Source organism: Manduca sexta, chromosome 6 (assembly GCF_014839805.1).
Source record: "Manduca sexta isolate Smith_Timp_Sample1 chromosome 6, JHU_Msex_v1.0, whole genome shotgun sequence".
NCBI classification, from domain to species: Eukaryota; Metazoa; Arthropoda; class Insecta; order Lepidoptera; family Sphingidae; genus Manduca; species Manduca sexta.
In genome coordinates this window covers 2,812,328-2,831,982 of record NC_051120.1, presented here as the reverse complement: position 1 = coordinate 2,831,982, position 19,655 = coordinate 2,812,328, and the positions used below count along the sequence as shown (strand labels likewise).

The following is a 19,655-nucleotide window of genomic DNA, read 5'->3' as shown; positions in this document are numbered from 1 at the left end:
CATGGGCATAATAAATGGTACACACTCTTTCAGACTGAAGATTTGAATTGCCCTTATACCTAACTATTTGGCATCAAAAATCATTGATACATCTTCACGAACCAAAGTCTAAAGAAAATCCTAAGATTATAACACCTACATTACGCTCTAGCGAAGCGCATATTTATTTAACACATTATAATGAAACAGTGTGGTGATATTCTGATATTATTCTGTGTAATGGCTTCATTACGCGCGCGATGCGACTCCGTACGAGGTATGCATTATGTTAATCGGCACGCCGGCTATGCGATCCTGGCACGCGATACACAATTAAAAATGGAATAATTACCGTTCCATTTTTGAAATTATTTAAAATTTGCCCCCCGCGGCGAGCTAACCGCCACGCTCAGATTGGCAGTGTGAGTGACGTCCGCCGTCCTTATTGGTCGATAAGATTTGACAGATAAAGCGCGGGCGGCCCACATAAAAGGCGATGTGTCGTTTTCCAGGCGTTTTCGGTTTATAAAAAGTTCCGTAACGGTACTTGTTGTACGGCGTGTGTTTACAACTTTTAAGTGTGCGATCGTTTGTCGTATGTTGAAACATCGCATTGTAGATATTTAAATACTTAAACTTGTGTCTTACAGAAGTAGACATTCGTACGAATTTTAGAATATAATAAAAATAATATTAATATTACTTTTACTAAAACATCTTTCTGAAATGGTTGAAACGACATAGATACTGATACCTACGGCTTTAACTAAACACCTGGCATGAGCTTTGTCATGTCATACTCACGTACTTGGACGCTCCCTTACGAACCCTTTGGACATTCGTTTTGTATTGTGATGGCCGTTTACAATAGGCCCGTCGGTGCGCAATAGAAAAACGATTAGTTTTGGATGTTTTATCTTCAATCTCGTATAAAATTGAAACCTTGAACCTTCGGCTAAGGTCAAGTGTATCTATAACAGCGCTTGGTTACTTGGAATTTGAATTAACTATATGTATAAGTATGAATATATGATAATACAAATATGGCATTGAACTCCGTTTTATGATAGACAAGGTTTTATTCCCAAGATTAGTTTTGTTGTCAAGACTCACTGGTGTCCCATGAAACTAGCAATTACTGGGTTTATATCAGACAAATATACATCTTTATAATTTTCTACATTTACTTATACATATGTTATAAGAAAATTACTAAGATTTTTTTTTTAGGAAAACTTAAAAATTACTGAATATGGATTTAAAAATTACATAACTACATAAATACACATATTGCTTATAGTCTCCGTATATATGTTGCAATTTAATTTAATTTAAGTTTACCTTACAACATAATGGGCAGAAGCATAATTTTTATAGAAAAGAATTAAGAATTTACATAATTAAGCAAAAGAAAAGAAGAGACACCACACGCTACATTGTGTCTACAACGATAATGTTCGTTGACCCCTGTCATTTAAAAAGAATTGATCACTGAGCTTACGTCTAACCGCCTTTGGTTTGGTACGGAACAAAGCTACTTTTAGGGTTGGTGGAAGCTTATTGAAGATATTAGCAGTGTGCAGTAGGAACGATTTTTGAATGTAATTAGTGGAAGCAAAAGGTATATAAGTATAATAAAGACATTTGTCTAAGCGCCATTTGATTTGTAACCCAATTTTTGATAGTAGGAAAGAAGAAGTGGAAAATTATATAAGATAGCATGTAAGTCTAATTAATGATTCCGTCGTGTCTAATTCACAAATAATCTTTCCAGGCGGCCGATTCTGCTCCTTCTCACCGTGCATCGAGCAAGTCCAGCGCACGTGCCTGGCGCTGCAGGAGCAGGGCTTCCAGGACATATCCACCATGGAAGTGCTCCAGTCGGAGCTGAAGGTCACCAGGAGGAACATTCCTGTTAGGGATCTGTCGTTCTTAAAGCATAAGGTATGTTAATTTATAGATAATACTAGCTTTTGCTCGCGGCTCCGCCCGCGTTATAAAGTTTTTCAGGCTAAAGTCTTCCGTAATAAAAATAGTAGTTTCCCGGGAGCCTATGTTCTTCCCAGGGTCTCAAACTGTCTCCATACCAAATTTCATCTTAATACGTTAGGTAGTTTTTGAGTTTAACACGTTAAGGCAGACAGATGCAGCGGGGACTTTGTTATATTATTTAGAACTTTTAAGTGAAACAATCCCGTCATACATCATTGTTGCATAACTTTAACCGTTTACGCAGCGCAGGCAACGGAAGCTCTCAAAACTCATAATTTTCCCCGTTTTTGCAACATGTTTCATTACTGCTCCGCTCCTATTGGTTATAGCATGATGATATATAGCCTATAGCACTCCAGGAACAAAGGGCTATCCAACACAAAAAGATTTTTTCAGTTCAAACCGGTAGTTCCTGAGATTAGCCATTACTGCTCCGCTCCTATTGGTCATAGCGTGATGATATATAGCTTATAGCGGTCCACAAATAAAGGGCTATCCAACACAAAACGAATTTTTCAGTTGAAACCGGTAGTTCCTGAGATTAGCCATTACTGCTCCGCTCCTATTGGTCATAGCGTGATGATATATAACTTTGAGCACTCCACAAAGGACTATTCAACACAAAAATATTTTTTCAGTTCGAATCGGCAGTTCCTGAGATTAGCCATTACTGCTCCGCTCCTATTGAATATAGCGTGATGATATATAGCCTATAGCTCTCCACGAACAAAGAGCTATCCAACGCAAAAAGATTTTTTCAGTTTTTACCGGTAGTTCCTGAGATTAGCCATTACTGCCCCGCTCCTATTGGGTATAGCGTGATGATATATAGCCAATAGCACTCCACGAATAAAGGGCTATCCAACGCACAAACTAAGTTTCAGTTTGGACCGGTAGTTCCTGAGATTAGCCATTACTGCCCCGCTCCTATTGGGTATAGCGTGATGATATATAGCCTATAGCACTCCACGAACAAAGGGCTATCCAAAGCAAAAGAATTTTTCAGTTTGGACCGGTAGTTCCTGAGATTAGCGCGTTCAAACAAACAAACAAACAAACAAACAAACAAACAAACAAACAAACAAACTCTTCAGCTTTATATAATAGTATAGATGATCGTATAACAGCAGAATCCGGTGTGTGTACGTTATAAGAAAAATAATAAAAGAGAAAGGGGGTGATTAAAGAAGACTAGCAGTTTAAAAGAACACAAAAGCGCGATTTAGAATCTGATATAAACGGACTAATCTAAGATATGTTTGGATGTCTGGACACTCTTGACACTCTCGTTCCGGAATGAATAATGACATCTAAGTAAAAATTTTGCTGTACCAATACATTTCATAGGAAAAAAAGTGGTTTTTGATCTAGTGCAAATATATTATGTGCTAATGTATTTTTGACTGAAAGTGTGATGTTATCGTTGTAAAGAATTCTAATAGAGCAGTAGTAGTGGCATAAGGACGTGTAGAATTAAAATTACTTTTTATTAATATTAATTTATTCGAAACTTACACTTTTTTATTTTCCATCTACAAATCGAGGAACTAATTATAAAGTATTATTTTCACGAATAAAAAGTATGGCTGCATTTAGTAAAGCAATATCTAAATTACCCTGTATATACATTGATTCTGTTTCAAACGTTAAGCTACTCTATTATTCCTCAATCTAATTATTAATCCCTTAACCTCATTAACAGTTGTTTTCAATAAACATTCCGAATCTCAATCTTCAATCCGATTCCGAAAACCAATCAAAATAACTCATTAGTGAGCATATCAAAAACAATCTGTTGATCAATTTTTAGATACATCGAAAAAAGCGATTGGATTCCTTTGCTAAAAATGGCGGGTAATCATCAAAATCACATTGAGAGCATCAGCGACCTCACACATTCACTACGCAACGTACGACACGCGTCTCATATCGATCAGTCGCTAACGAGACGATAATTGACAGAATCACTCGAGCGGACCGACGCGGGCAGTTAATGCGACCGCGTAACAATTATAGTTAATCCTTATACCATTAATCAGCCAGAGTTTCTCACCGTTTATGAACGGTCAAAGGTCCCGTGAAATGCGAGCGTGGGTAAGCGATATTTACTTCGGATTATGTGATTTCGTTCGCGTTTAGAGCTCATTTACGAGGGCAGTGTTTTTTATTTGAAACTAGGTGTTGCTTCCGGCTCTGTGTGAAAGTTTTATTCTGGAATTCAATCCTTATTTCATATAAGTTAATCCAGAACATGGTCTTGCTCATCGATCCAAATCCGTGCACTTCTAACAAGCATCTAAAACTCCTAGCATCTTTACAAATTCCAGTATATATTATATTAGTAAGAAGCAGATTTAAAGACGAGACGTATTGGTTGGTGTATTGATGGTAAGCTCAACACATAATCATAAACAGCAACGGCAGCCGGAATCCTGATCTACACCCACTAAATACTTTTCAGTGTAATAATTTTCAGTTATATCAAATGTTAAATCTCGAAACACTCTTTCATTACTTTGATTTTAATGACCTCCAGATCGATTTGTAGTGAGCGAACTATTGTTTTCCAGCATATATAGTCATGAAGATAGGTAATAGAAAGGATTTCTGCATAAAGAAACGAGTTAGACGCTACGGAATTATTAAACGGTGTTAGTACCGCATTAATAGATATAACTCAGTATCGCTCTGAAGTGGAATATATTAACATTATCTCAAATGATATCTAAAATCAAAATTTGGACCTTTTTTTGTCCCAACTGTATATGGCAGCGACCAGCTTGTCGTTCGTAATATATTTTTTTCCATATATTCTTTCACACACTTTTTTTATAAATTTTGTTGTACCTATGTTCTGCTATTGTTGTGTACAGCCTTAAGATTGCCATTTCTACCAGACGATCGTCTCATCACCAACATAACCAAACTGAATCACATAAAATTTCTCCTTCAATTATAGCCACCAGCTCACACGATCACATTTCAAATTAAATGTGAATACGAATGAGGTATTGAAAACGGCTCCAAACACAGATTTATTGGCAGATTGATATATGCTGATGGGCGAACGGATTGATACAGATTAATGTGGGACTCACATACGATTTAGAACGGCCCAGATATTGCGCGTTTCAACCATACGCTCATTATATTGCAATGGTGGAAAATTTACTGGTTAATTTATCATTAGGCCATTCGCCCACGGAGCTACTGACAGGCGACTTCAAGATTTAAACACGTATCCTACAATTCGCTCGAATTAAGCCGACATAAGACGTTAAACAGTATAGTTAGTTAAAGACCGAACATCACCAAATTTGTGTTCCAAAAGTTATTACCAATTGGTAATTTTATTATACACCTGCCTCCGTCCTCTACACCACCCCAAGGTTGACTGGGAGAGAATGCCCATGACATTAAGTCCGCCTGTATACCATGTGTACAAAGTGTTAATAAATAAATAAAATAATAAGTTGTCTTATTTGAAAGGTCCGTGTGACATATTACAGCGTCCTTAGATATTAATACAAAAATAACATATTTACGGAAAATATGCTTATATGCGCATTAAAACCGTGCAATACGGACAAAAAATATAAAGATACACTGGTGTTTTGCTATTTCACGGTAGATTAAGTAACCATCACATGAGCGCAAAATGTTTGTATTTCTTTCCCCAATGTTCACTCTATATAATAGAATTCTTTGCCGCCACACACTTTCGCTATGTTTGGCATACGACGCGATGCGCCAACAACACGTTTGACATCTGGGGCCTTATTCTCTATCCCGCACGTTATTTTAACAGTGCGTAACAAGCACGTAACACAACGCATCACTTTTAGGACTATGGAAATTTGGCTTACAGAATACCATTTCACGCACATTTCTCGAAGATAACATGACACGGCCGCGTTACGCGTTTACACTATCATACAGAATAAGGGCCCTGAACATATATCTGAACATAGCTAAATTGTACTTATAGCGGCTACTTACGAGCGACTGGCAGGGTACGCGTATAAAACATCAAGTCGCTTTAAAGTAGCCCCGTGTGCGTAGGAACTTACATGTCGGATCCTGAAAATTGTATATATCGCTTTTAGTATAAATAGTCTTGTGTACCGGCAGCTATTGGAGCGATTCGAAAATATACCTAATCGAAGGTAACAAGAAGGGTTTTAATAATACCTGAAAACTTTAAAAAAGAATCTTAATATTTTAGTTCCATCACATATTTTAAATCATCTTAAATTTGTTTGTTATTTTGATATTTATATTTGCGTTCGACTTAAAACTTTAGTTAACATACAAATAGTTTCTAAATAATTATTTTTATAATCGCATATAAATATATTAGAACCAATGTTATTGAAAAGACGAATTATTTATGTTTATTTGGACAATGTATTGCTTGCATTACAAAATTCGTGTACAATATGTTGACAAATTCCGACCAAGCAAAATTTACTCTATCACTTTTCGAAATATATGAAATTCGGTTCTGAATCTAACCAATAACGTATTTGTAGTCGTTTAACATAAAATTACTCCTTTAAAGCCCTTATCATAAAGGTTGTGTTAACGGTAAATAATAGTGTTGTCGTTCCACGTCTGTGCGAGTATCGATAGTGTATATCGACCTTTGTGTATTGAATAATAAAGTGCATATTTGTGTGAGATGAAAAATGCGAGCTTATCGGCGACATATCGGGTTGCGTTCGGATACGTCACGCGCGCCGTTTGTCGCGGGCGGTCACGTTTCGCGAACGGTAGCCGAGTGATGTCGATGTAAGGAAATATGCAATCGATATGTTACAGTATAAATAATTACCTATCGATCATAAAATAAAAAATGTCACGAAAATGTTAATTAGCCAAATACCAGACTGGTTAACATATATCGTTAACCTATTATATTTGTAAAGGTTGTATTATGCAATCAATTTTATGCTATGACTTATTTAAATCAAATATCTCAAATACATTTTTAAAAAATTATACTCAAAGAATAATTCGAATAGAAACAAGTATCGATAACACCATCGAACGGCGCATGCCTAACCACAAAGGTTCACAGCATCCGTGGGAAAATCAGTAGGGCTTTTTAAAACCTAGCTTAAAGCCGGGCCGGGCATGACCATACTCATATATTAAGACTGCATTACTAGATTACGTGTACGGCCGGGATATTTTTATGATGTTTCGCATATTTGGGCTTAGATATTTCGTGTAGTGGAAGGTTAATGTGGTGGTAAATGAGAGGATTAAGCGATGCCTTAAGCCAGGTTCGTTTTTCATGATCGTCATTTGTTTTTGTTTATTTGCGTTGGCTATTGACACGTCCTTATAACATCAATGGGACGGAAAATATAGGGTAAAATTGTGTGCCCTGGTTCTTGTCTGCCTATCATATAGGGGCACCTTGCATATAGGGGTGATGGGTGTATTTTTTAGTTTTTGTTATTAAAAATATTATATTAGTTTCGTCAACAGCATAATTAGTAAATAATGATATTGGCAACTCTTTCTCACATAACCGATAGAAAGTAACAGTCCTATTGCGTTTCTTATAGTCAATAAAAATTTAATCAATCAATCCTTAAAAGATCACCATTCATCCTCTTGCCTTAATTTATCTTTCTTACCTCATGACAGCGACGCATCGGCGATTTCGTTAATACTATAAAGTTTACTAATTTCTCTTGCTGAAACATTTATTAAATTTCCATTACATAAACCGAAACTTAACTATATAACAATGTTTAATGAACTCAAACAACTTCAAAGACGTATATAAATTGCCGCTAGATTCAGTTACTAGTATTTAGTATTCATAAATTTATTGTAAACGCATGCCACCGATACATTGTCTGTACCACGAGCTCGCGTAATTTGCTCTCACGTCCTAAAAGTCGGTTCTTGGAAAGCTGATATATGTCTAGGCTACTATGATTTAAGTTAGGAATAAAATTAAACTAATATTTTTTTCGGTTGTCTGGAATGGGATTATGTCCCTAATAGTGGTAGCGTCGATCCCAACTAGGCAGAAGCTTACCGTGGATGTAATATTTGTTAATTATACATTCAGCCATTTGGAAATAAAATGTGGATATTTGTACCGATTTATTCTTAACTGTTTGCAGCATAAAAAAAATAATATAATAAGAAAATTGTTTAAAAATATAATATAAATGTAGGTGAAATCCCTCGAGAAAACAATAAAATGATTGTTTAAAACCTTCCATTTCCTTGTCATGTAAATTTTATTTGTTCGAAAACATAAAAAACTAAATAAGAAAAATACTTTTTAATAAGATTCCAATCACACCAACCAACTCTAATACCTTAATTACAAGTTAACCGAGAGTCTATCCTAATTTAGATAAGGCATATAACATTAATTATGAGTATGATTTATAAGTGCGCGTGCGCAGCTGTGTCTGAACAATGCGCCGGAACTCTTGCGCCGGTTGATCGATGGACATCGTTTTTTCATTGCATTCAATGCATTATCACCGTTTTGTTAATTAAATTAATCTAATTAAGGTGAAAATGTATTGGTTGGCCTTTGTTTGTTCAGTTAATGAGAATGTTGTTTATCGTTTTGGATTGTTGTTGTCTTGTCTTTTGGGTAATGTTGTAACGATTTAATGTAATATCATTATTAATGTGCCAAATCTTCATTCTCGCTATTAAAAGGAACAGAATTGCGTAAATAATAAAAATACCTTCTACATTCAGACGTAAACTGCATTATATATTGTTTGTAAGTTACGCTCAGCATTCCAAATCATAGAGAATTTCATTTTTAGTTAGAGTGAAGTACATTACTTCGTCGCTACGTTGTGTTTTATTTATCTCATAATGAAAGAATAATTCGACAAACTTAAATTTTTATATACTGCCACAATAGGGAACCGGCCTATGTTTAATTTTGTTCATTATTCTATATGTAATGGTTAATAATACGAAAAAAAAGCACTCCTGCGAAAACTGCATAAAAATTGGTTAAAAAATGGGCTAGTAATTCATATTTCAAATATTGTAACGTGCAGAAGTGGGCGCGTTGTGGGGATATCGCTTCATCTCTTTCTTTTGCACGCGTCGTAATTCCCGATGACGTCACATGTGGGTATTTTGTCTCTTTTCTGTTTCTTGTTAATTACCTCTTCCACTGACATTCAAAGACTTATAACTTGTTGATTTTTTACTGGATTTTGATAATTCCTTTAGTGTTATAATTTATACAGCATAAATATTTGATAACAGTAAAGAATAAAAATGAGCCGGGTAACCTATTGTTAAACCATATGCTTCGAAATTTGAATCCGATGTGTACCGTACGATATTTCATCCATAGCTCATTATCTCCGTAGCGCCCTTCAAAATGCGCTTCATACAATCAATAGCGAGATTCGTCATTCGATAAACGATCGACTGACTCTATCGTAACAACTGTCAATTCCATTCGGTACCGCACAATCGGCCAACATCATGTCATTCGTTCAATCAAAAAAAAATGTATGTTATTGTTATAATAAAAGAGTAATGAGAGTTGGAATCGACTATTTGGTTGGAGTGATTTTGTTGCTTTTGTATGTTGATGAATTTACAGTTAAGATTCTACATTGGTATAATGACAGCTACGTCTAATTCTAGATTTGATTCTTCAGATCGAAATCAACATTTTTTTGAGTTTACGACTCGAAAAACAAATGAGTTGTCCAGGGTTAAAGTTTATGCGCTGTATTTATAAGCTCTCTAATTTTGGTCATGAATTGAGCTCATCAAATATACATACCCAGTCAGGAATTCAGCCATAAGCTTTTGTGACTAACTTAAGCCATGGCAGCACAAAGTACGGCCTCAAGAGTTAATTTGTTTGAGAAAGCTTCAACTACGATCAGTGTTTCGTACAGTTTGATAGTGACGAAAAAGTAAAACCATTATTCAAACTTAGAACAGCTATGTCCCCTGTGGTTCGGGGGCATCTAACGAATTCCGCCACGGCATCCCCTACCTGTCGTAAGATGCGACTAATTGGAGTATACTGAGAGCCGCGGAGCGAGAAATGGGGGGCTCTTTGCAACAATACAGCGACTCCAAGGTGGACGACAACGTCGGTCCTCCGATGTTGCAGACGCCAAAAGCGTCCTTGAGCGTCCGGGGGCATCTTAGCCCCCACAATTACAGAGGTGCCGCAATGCGGTATAGCGCAGGGACGGTTCCGCACAGTTATTTCAGTGCAACAAGATACCCCGGGGCCGTCCCGTATGCGTCGATGAAGGCCACCGCGGGTTTTGATTGGTATGCTGGTGTAGGGCATATATGGGGTAGGGACTCGGTCCAATGCCGGCTCGAACGATGCTATACTCCCAAATGTCGACATTGGGCCGTAAGACCGATGAAACCAACATATCCGTTGCACTCACCCTCCGTATGGTGGTAGCTATGACGAGTTTTTATTCCGCGGAAAAAAAAACTTGGAACAACTATACAACAAATCGTAAGCACATAATATAATTTCAACTATATTATACAACCAAAACGATAGTAGCCCATAATTATACACTCCACTTCATATACCATCCACGTTACCTTTCAAACAACCAACGCTAATACGAATCGATTAGCCAAACATACTCCAATTATGACACAATTAACTCGTTAGAAGCGCGTACGAAACGGTCCACAGTCCACTTGATTAAGGTCCAGTTTTAGTACACGCTCGGACAGTGTTTGGACATGGGGCCCGCGGCGCGCGACGGCGACAATGAGTCGGTCGCGTCGCGATCGATCGATTAGATGTTATCTAGTGGTGCGCACGCGCCGGCCCCGGATTATATCGGACCGTGAAATTAAAACGATTTATCGTTGTTCTAAATGGATTATGCACATTAATTATTTTGTTTGTGAAATTTTGTTTGACGGGGATTGGAATTTCGGAAATGTCGCTTTTTGGGACGTCGATAAGTTTAATCAAATCCGTTAGTTTTAGTTTGGTTATATTTTACTTGCAAAATATAGTTCTTTAAGGCACAATTTCATTAGTTATTTTAATTTCGTAACAAGGAGAAAATTTTATAGGTTTCTATTTGCAGCCTACAATTTTACTAAACAGCATAGCTAGAAAATATCATTATCACATAGAGCTGCTACTTATACTCAACCTGTGGCCTGCGAGCCGTATGCGCCCCCTTCAACTACAGGAATACGGGCCACTATGAGTTTAAATGTACGACCAGACTTTAAAATTCCACAAAATCTGAAGAAACTGTTACCAAGATCACTTTTACTATATGCTAACCCTACAAAACTCTAATCTATTTTATAGCCCAAAGCACAATAACTGAGGACTCTGCGTCCCGTAAAAAAAAGTTAGGAGGGTAGAGCTGACATAAAGCGTATTACGTATCCAGTATTCAAGTATCAAATCCCAACCTATCACCTATACTTGACACATAACACACATGCGCAGAACAATAACGCAAAACTCTATTCAAATCGCGAGCAGAACACGCAAATCAAAGAACAAAGAGATTTAGGGCAGTGTAACACGATCCCTGTATATTGTTGCGCTTGTGACGCAACAAATCTGTCGCATACAGCCAAGATGGCGGCCGTGATCGAGAGCCGTAGCGAAAGGATGCGCGCGCGCCGTGAAATCACTCGTTACGCCGACACTAGTAACTTATAGTTTGCGGTCTGTGTGGCTGCAATTTCGCTGTTTGATTAGTTAGGAATTAGGTCGATATGGAAAATTGGGGAAAGTTTGTTGTTCTGTGGAATGCGGACTCGTTAAGTTAAAACACATTTTTTCCTAACAACTCTACGGCTCTAAAATTATTTTGACCACAGTTAACAAATGCAATGCCGAGCAATAGGAAACTTTACGTCTCTCGAGTCTCGACAGTCCCCAAAATTATGCTGGCCTATCTAATGGAGTGGCACCAACTGATCGCGACCGCGGCTCGTCAGCATGAGCCATTCAAGCGTGTCTTTAAATATGTGTGTTGTTTGCTTTACGGTGTACTTTCAATATAGCAGAGCCTATGCCTAGTCTATGGAACAAGCGAATACGTCGCAAAGATCATAATGTCGCAGCGAATGTATATGTCTCACACGTAAATCTTATTTGTAATCCGTACATCTCCGGCAGAGTGAACGCATGAGCCCCAAAAATATCGCTTGACTTGTTTCAACATCTAGTTAATAATCACTTTGTGATCAACGCGGTTGAAGTGGAGTCAGTCCGTCAGCCCTCATAAAACCTGAATATAATTGTTATATTTTTTCTTAAATACGCTAATGTGACCCTTAAATATTAGATGCAAAGATTTAAAATGTTTGGCTACACATATGAAATGTAGGTCTAATCACTACAGCACGTCTGCAGGGGTAGATCCTAACAACTAGCGCTGTGGCGGTTCGCTGTTGTTTTAACCCTAAACTTGAAAATTTATGTGTGATTTTCCAAATTAAGGATAGCAACTTCATATTACAGGTACAAGAATTGCAATACGCTTATAAAGGACCACTTCCTGAAGACATATTGAATACTCAAACCCATCCCATTGGTTTTGAGAATCTAACTCATCGAACCCAACTAGCGAGAAAATTGAATCGACGAGAAACATCCGAACATAACTGTTCACAGAACAATTCAAATAGTCCTAACCCTTTACGTTTGACATTATCAATAGCGTTCCAGTTATGAGTCACAATACAACGACAGGAGAGTACATTATCCCTTCAAATTGTTTCATCTCGTTACACGGATAACCTTTTGTTTTAGTCAACGCGAGTCAGCCGTAGCCTATTTCTAATCCGATGTTATCTGTATGGACTTTGACGCCCCATTCAATGGTGTTACATGAATGTCGCTTTGTGAATCTGTATTTTGTTGGTTTGTACCGTTGTTTGTTAAACAGTTGGTCGGTTTTGGATTATGTTCAAGTTATTGTATTATTTAATGTTTCTAAAAAGAAGCGAGAGTTTTTGGACGAAATTTCAGGGTTTCTGATTCTATAGGGCATGACAATCGGCCTGAATATATGCTAGCGGCACAACAGCAATGTGTGCTGTATGTATATTTTTAGTAGTTGAACGGCATCCAACATTTTGAACTTGAATGATCCGATATGGGCATCAATTTCTGCTGGAATTGCTTTGAACTGATATAAATAAATAAACCGATAATGATATTTTTCGACTTTTTTGTCGGTAATGTAGGTAATTTAACCTACGTAAATTTATGACACAAGTAATGAATATAAAAAACGTTACTCGATACAAAATGTTGACAACAGCACACCCAGAACCGAATAGATACCAACACAGTGCCGTTACACAGTGCGATCTATAAATCGACTTGACAAAATAATAGGGAAGCCGATAGTTCCAAGCTATTAACGCCCGAAGAGATATATTGAATCGGCTCGTCTCAATCAGATACCTTAATAGTGTAACAGTACGTATTAATTTAAACTTTAAACGTTTCAGATACGTAATGATCTGTAAATATCCTCGACGGTAAAGACGTTATCGTCTCAACGTTAACATTTCCGCGAGACGTTGATTATAGCAAACATATAACTATTTAATACGTTTGCTATGAACACAGTTATAAATACTATTAGTTATAACTGTGTTATAAGAATCGAATTCAGAAATAAATTTATTATAATTCGATATTTTTTTGTTTGTTTAAATGATTCATGCAGCAATATATCTTGTCGTGTTTTTAATGTTGCAACGTTTTTAGTATTTTCGTCGTGGTTGATGCATTGTTGTCTGGGTCAATTCTGAATGTTATTATTAATTTAAATAGTTTCCAAATATAACTGTATAGGATATATCTAATGGACCACTAGATGGTTTACTAGAACTTACCAATGTGAGCATGTTATGATTAGTCAGAACATCGGTTCGTCGTTTATTAAACCTTAGAAGTATCAACGTAATGTTGAATATTCTTATGCCAAGAAAAATATTAAAATTCCTGCACATTTGCATATTCATACCTTAATTATACACCAATTTATAAAATACAAGGCATTTTGACAGCGCTTAAAATACTTTAACACTTTTAAATTTCGACAATAATCACCCGTCATAATATCCAAAGCTGTTATTTTATGTGTCAATTTGTACCTATATAATTTGTGATATACGTTTTCAATAATGGCATACGATTGAAAACACACGCTATATTATTATAGGGGACAATTACAACGTGGACATTTACAGTTGGCATATTTATTGGTATAAAATTTATACCATGATCGTTATGTTTGGTATAAACGTTATCTGTAACCGTGAGCCGGTGTTTGTCGTTTTATGGTGATATGATTTACTGTTTTTAGGTTAGATATTGCTTCATCGTCTACTTGTTTTTATTCCTTGCGTGGGAATAGTTGTTAGTCTGGTCTTTTAGTTTTATGTCTACTGGTGGTATGTCTCTCATATGTGAGAGTCCGCCTGGGTAGGTACCATCGCAATGTCTATTTCTGCCGCCTAGCAGCAGTGTGTAGTCATTTTTGTGTTCCGGTTTGAAGGATATTGTAGCCAGTGTAACTACTGGGCATAATAAGACTTAACATCTGATGTTTCAGGAAGGCGGGCGCAGTGGAATACCAAATAATACTTTGTAATTCAAGGTGATTGGTTTTTCTGTTGTTTATGGGCTGTCGTATCGCTTACAATCAGGCGAACGGCAAGCTCGTCTTAAAGCAACAAAAATTAAAAAAACACCTTCATTAAATTTGTCTACTCGATTATAACCTTGTCGTTCTAATAACAATTCGTCTGTTTACGGATTTGGTACCCGCAATGTGTCTTGCCATCTGAAAAAGTGGTTCGCATCTAAGTTTTTAGCACCAAAAGTTGTTTTTAGTCGCTAATACCGAAAATAGAACAATATCTCAATATTCAGCGCTATTTTTATAACTGTTGATTGCATTTATTTGCTTTAATATGTTATGAAGTCTAGTTCCAGCAAATTTGAGCTATAAATTGTGAGGTTCAGGGTTTAACTCTAAAGATATTTGGGTACGAGAGAATGCGATGCAGCGTACACAAATTATGCATAGATGACTGGTATAAAATCATTGGCTTATATGTAGCATAAAAGTTGAAAAAATCAAATTGTTTGAAATATTATTACAGAAGCTGAACTCTGCGCAGTTTTCAACACTTCCTCTATTGTTACGACTATAAGATCTAGTTTTCTTATGTCAGGGTCGGATATGATCATATTTTGTATAACCTTTCCCCGCATAACGCTAAGCGGCTGCTATCTGACCTTCGCAACCCGATGGGAACTGATCTTTTGCTATACCAGCCTCGGCATCGCATACAAATGAACTCCGCTTTAAATGATAATGGATGGGGGTACATTTCGTTTGTATGATGTGTATTGTGTTTAGACTTTAAGCAAGCTCCTCATTAGCGACTTTGGAGTCGCCTTTGGATTATGAATCCATTTGAATTTGACTCATTTCGTTTGAGTTTAAGGTTTTAAATCCAAAATAAATAAATTGCCCAGAATTCAAATAAGGCCTCATTGATCTCGCTCCGTATCACGTAATAGGACGGATATAGTATTATCATCCCAGTTTAGGTGCCCCAGTCCCGTCTCGGCTTATCCATTTTAAGGCCAAAGGCGCGAGTATACATGTAGCACACAATTTCATATATGAGATACTACATCAATGCTTTTAATTAAGCTTTACATTTTGTAAACGCTCATATCAATACATCTTCATTTATGACCATGAACTGGCCCGAATTTTATTTTATGGTGTAACGTTAATGTGCGAAGTGCAGCCAAAGCGTGAATAAGCGTGTACAAGTAACCGGTGCGGCTGAATGGCTATTTACTGCGCACACGCAACGACCCACTGGTACCACGTGTAACTGATTTGATATGGGCCTGCCTACACTCGCTAAAATTCATTTTTGAGTTATATTCATTACTGATTTATGCTTACATCTTGTTGCTTACTTCACCAGTTAACGCTTTTACACTAGTAGTAATATCAAGTGGAATAATGTCAAGATGGGAAGACTGCAAGTTCTTCCACTTTCACTTATCCCATAATTGTTCAGTTTAAGATTTGGCCTAGTATTTCATCGAAATCCATCACGAAGCCACTCCTGATCTGGAATATAAACCTAAAAGCTTCTAGTCTGTAGCCTACCTCAAGACCAAGGAGACAATATACGTTCAGTACCGTCGCAATATGTTGACCAAAGAAAGACATGTGCCTCGATGTATGCGTATGGAGCCCGCTTTACTGGATGTACACAGGCTGACCCCTGCGACTTATCCGTACGAGGTACTATGACAGGTTTTTAGTATATGTACGGTAATCGCTATTAATAACAATGCTATTTCGGGTAGGTTTATTGATAGGGTATTGAAAAATGTAATATATGAAATGAAGTATAATGTAATTCTAAGTTCTGGATGCGATTGTTACTGTTTCCAAACAGTTGCAAATCATGAAGTAATCAATCCACTCGTCTTTTCTTTAAATATAAAAAAACATTGAAATTGGCAAAAAAACTCACCTCCCTTTGGTCCTTCAAGCCGGATAAATGACGGCAAATCGTCGTTAATGCAAGATATTTTTCCCACGGCCGACATTTTTAACATAACAGTTTTGAAAGTTATACCACCGTGTTTAGTATTGTGTAAATGATAAACGCTGAGTAGAGTTCGTGCATCATTTGGCACGCTCGTATTTATTTATGCCGCCGGTTAGTGAGCGGTTAGACTCAATTTAATGCATAATCTGATTTACGGCGCGCATCGTAAGAGTGAGTAACATGATGCATTGCTTCTTCAGTTTGGCAATACCTGTGCAACTCGAGACTTTAAAATGCTTTGTGTTTTGTTTAATTAATAATATGTATTTCAGTGTGCATTGTAATAAATATTGTGGTTCAGCCGTCTTATGCATTCAAGTTTTGTATATGAATGCCTATGTTATTATTTTTAAATGAATGAGTTCTAAATTAGATTATTAATTAATTTATTTAATTCAAACTTAGGAAGATGAAACATAAATATTTCTCTGCCGGCGTAAAATAGTTTTTCCGGGATAAAAGTTCCATTTTATATTTTCCCGGAATAAAACAGAAGCTATATTTTAAATGATACCTTTAGCAATACATCGGTGAAAACTACATTCAATTCCATGTGTAGTTTGCGCGTGATGCGTGTACAAACATGCAGGGATAAATATACTAAAAACTATTTAGGCTTCTGTTGTTCTAATGAAGTCCCCCATATTAGTTTTTCTTCAATATCTATTAAGTACAGATGTCGACCTGTTACAATTTCTATATATTTATACATGTAGCTTGACCAGGCTGCAAAGCAAAGACTGCACAATTTCCGTAAATTACAGGAATATTGATACGTAAACCACTATAAAACTTCAAACTCAGATACTTCTCCGTAGTTAGTTTAGTTTAAATCCTAAATGTATTGGTAATTAAATTAAATTAATTTCCAATAACGGCTGTTAATGCAAACGTAAACCTAAAACATGTAGTTATCAATTCAAGCCAAGCATTTATATCGATATTGGAATCCTTTCGTACCCTTTCGAACTATATCATTGACGTTGGCCTATTGTGCAACCATTGTTCATAATATTCGCGTTCCTCCTTCGTACATTTATAACATCTATTCGTTCATGCAACACGACAACCCGCGAACATCCTTGAACAACAAATCAACGAAACAAATTCAAGCGCAAACTGTGCATTTGTTGCGCAATCAAACGTCTGCATAAGTCAAGTCGACGGGCCGTGCTGTCGCACTCGCGGATTTCGGTGCACTTCTCATTTGCGATGTGGATTTACGACGCGATGCCGCCGAGGCGGGATGGAGTCGTCATTCGCATGTAGTGCAACACTAGGCAATAAATTAGACGCCGCAAGAGAAGTGTTCCCACGAAGCGGAACCGTATCAAGATGGTGCGCCGAACACCGCCGGTGCACAGTCAGACGCTCTAGAACGGGGACACGGGGCGCGAATGCTTTATTTTCCCCGCTCGATTTATTTCCACTCTGGTGACATTTTGTTACGTTTTGTTAGATGTCACTCGTTCGCACAAACGTTGTTTTGCACGTGGATTTATGTTGTTGACAGTTGAATATTTTTTAGAGGAATTTCATTGTGAGTATTGAGGCGTTGAAGATTATAAGTTCACTCGGCGTTTACAGCATAGTTCTTAACACCAGCATGTTCAGTTTACCCTTAAAGCACATTAAAGCTTTTGCAAAAGATTTGAAATCAAAAATTTCTATTATTAGTTTGGTCTTTTTTTTCAAACACCAAACTAATTACTGTACATTTTCAACACAAACAATAAGTAGCGGTACAAGATAATTTTCGTCACAATATTCCGAACAGTACATTATCTCCAACCATCACACCGCAGACCAGCATCAATCAATGTAAAATCGAAACCAAGGTCTAGTTCGAAATAGATAAAACATTAGTGGACGCTAACAATCTTGCAGAAAACAATACTATTCACCTTGGGCTTATTGAAATTAATTAATTGAATAAATATGATTAAGCACCACATCCGTAATTGTGATTGATTGTACAGTCACCAAGACAATGGTATTCGACGTAGGCCGAGTGCCGGCCGGATAGAGATTACATGGCTATTAATATCCTTGGATCACGATATGAAAGCGGCTGGTGATTTGATGACATGACAACACCCCTTGTTTCACCGACACCCACTGCCGTCGGATTGGTGACAACTCAACTAATGCCCGATACGGTGACGAAACTGTTGTACATAATGCCTTTAATGGAATGGTTTATATTCTATGAACGTTTTGTTGGTTACAGTTGAATTAAACACATTTTTAAGAAGAACAAAAGATCAATTTTATTAGCAATCATTAAAGTTTGAAATCAGTTGGAAGTATTTGTACTAAGGTCTCGGTGCAGTCTAGTATCAGAAAATTCAAGGCACCAAATGTTTCTGTTTTGGACTTACAAATTACAACTGCTAACTATGGCAAGGTGGCCCTACTTAAAAAAATAGGTACTCCATGATCTCAGTATATCTAAACTATAGTACCCAACACTTATCCAATCAGCAACAAATCGTTTTTTATTTATACTGGGTCATTAAGACATGATGTTACTATAATCTTCTTGAAGATATACTTATCTTCTTGAAGATAATACTACAATAAGTTACTCGAATCTTAAATGTAAAATAAAAAGTTTTATATCACCCGCCTAATGCCTGACTTATATTCTAAAATAATTCGTCGCAGCTGCAATTTCATACTCTCAATTGGAAATACACCCACGCCCACGCCACATTCGCACTAAACTACAAAACTATCAAAAAAGTAAACAGAGGTTTTTGGTAAAAATATTCATTATACATGAAATATTTTTGGCACAATGTTCGCAGAGGTGAAGACAGGACGTTTTATTAACGCAATGTCAAAATTACCCTGTATAAGAATATATTTTATAACCATTATACTGCGGCCTACGGTTGAAAGAATATTATTAACTTTAATATCATAAAATACGTTGCTGTTTACTTGAAAACTGGTATGGCGCATAATAGCTGTTAAACACGGTCCAAGAATGTGAATAAGTAACCCTAGTTAGTGGAGCCCGAAGC

General features: G+C 36.8%; 1 protein-coding gene across 1 annotated transcript in view; it reads left to right on the top strand.

The window, feature by feature from the left end:
• The first annotated feature begins 219 nt into the window (after nucleotides 1-219).
• The window catches only part of LOC119193789 (tRNA (adenine(58)-N(1))-methyltransferase catalytic subunit TRMT61A-like), a 38,280-nt gene continuing 18,844 nt past the window's right edge, over nucleotides 220-19,655 (top strand). The window contains exons 1-2 of the mRNA XM_037447511.1: nucleotides 220-256; nucleotides 1,754-1,923. Coding sequence (XP_037303408.1) covers nucleotides 220-256; nucleotides 1,754-1,923 — 207 coding nt within the window. The remainder of the gene's footprint in view (nucleotides 257-1,753; nucleotides 1,924-19,655) is intronic.